Raw genomic sequence first — 1,423 nt, 5'->3', positions numbered from 1 at the left:
TATATATATATATATATATACATATATATATCAGTTTTTTTGTCTAAAGCTTTAATAAATTATTATACATTTTCGGACTATAATTTCATATTTTACAATAAGATTAAGGAAGCATTAGATGATGGGAAAGCTAATCTTTAAAACAAAAAATATTTAATAATTGTAATCTTGAGCAAATCTCAAATTGAATATTTTTCTTTCATACTGTACATTATAATTTTGTAAAACTTAAATTCACTTGTTAAAAAAATTATGTTTTTATTTCTTGTCCATAAGATGAAAATTATTGGCCTGTACTGTCCTGTTGGGTTTTACTTTAGCTTTGTGCATTATTCCTTACCTTTGATTGTTTTGCAGAATTACCTGGTTGTCTGAAGGCCCATTCCTCCTCTGCATCCAAATGAACTCCACCTGCCCTGTCTGGATCTGATGGAAAGAAGGCATGGCCAACAGATCCACCTGCTCCATCAAAGGGATATCCGTCTCCATGGGGACCATGCAAAAAATCTATTTGGAGATCTGCCCCCTCTGGTCCTCGCACCTATTTAAAATAGTTCAACATAGTCTGTGAATTTACATGAACACAAAAGCATTCAGGAACTCATGTTTTAAAAAGTAACCACAACCTCATGGAACTCAAGTAATGTTGGATCGGCCCACACTCTGAGTGCATAGTACACAAGGGAGCGAAATATTTCACGGGACAGTTTAGAGGATGCCGGGTAAGAACGCAGCCTGAGAAAAAACAAAGAATAATACACTAAGATTTGCTGAGGTGTTTTTTAATATTTTACTTTGCTGTGATACTGTACATCATGTAGATGAATGCAGGATGGAAAAAGCAGGAAGAAAAAAACAACCGGTAAAATAATCATCAGGCTAACCTCCAGTTGATATTTCTTCTTGTCCAGGTAGAAACTGCTCTTTTCATCCTTTGATTTTGCATATCATCACTGTGTAGTGCCGATGTCTGAATGGTTTGGTCATCATCATCTGGAAGTGAACACCGGGGTGTCTGCATCAGTTGAACTGTCTCTTCATCTGTGAGAGGAAGGCAAGGGTAAAGACGAAGACACAATAGAAGAGTTATGAAATAAGACTGAGATTTAAAAACAGTGGGGGACATATTTGGTTTTTCATACCTAATACTCCTGTATCGTCCAAACCAGCAAACCTCTGCATTTTCTTCACTGCTTGAGTGACAGCTGTCCAGGCCTGTAACTGACCTGTAGAGGGATCAGGGGGCGGGAGATATCCATACTTTGCGAGCCAATCCTGCCAAACAGAACAATATGAAACCATAAAAATATATTCAAATACACCACCATTGAAATTTTCAAAAGAAATTAATACTTTATTCAGCAAGGATGCATTTGACTGATCAAAAGTAACAGTAAAAACATTTCAAATAAATGCTGTTTTT

At 36.1% G+C, this 1,423-nt stretch overlaps 1 protein-coding gene across 1 annotated transcript; it reads right to left on the bottom strand.

The window, feature by feature from the left end:
• Positions 1–316: 316 nt before the first annotated feature.
• On the bottom strand, positions 317–1,316 carry LOC107579688 (matrix metalloproteinase-17-like). The gene is made up of 4 exons (XM_016265488.1): positions 1,143–1,316; positions 885–1,041; positions 627–735; positions 317–541 (listed from the first exon to the last, which is right to left on the bottom strand). Exons 1-4 carry the CDS (start codon positions 1,300–1,302, stop codon positions 317–319), a joined length of 651 nt encoding a protein of 216 aa, XP_016120974.1. The 5' UTR covers positions 1,303–1,316.
• Between the last annotated feature and the right edge of the window lie 107 nt (positions 1,317–1,423).

Source organism: Sinocyclocheilus grahami, unplaced genomic scaffold (genome assembly GCF_001515645.1).
Source record: "Sinocyclocheilus grahami isolate Dianchi unplaced genomic scaffold, SAMN03320097.WGS_v1.1 scaffold19189.1, whole genome shotgun sequence".
Classification (NCBI taxonomy): Eukaryota; Metazoa; Chordata; class Actinopteri; order Cypriniformes; family Cyprinidae; genus Sinocyclocheilus; species Sinocyclocheilus grahami.
The sequence above is the reverse complement of the archived record's forward strand: the minus strand, read 5'-3'. Positions and strand labels throughout refer to the sequence as shown.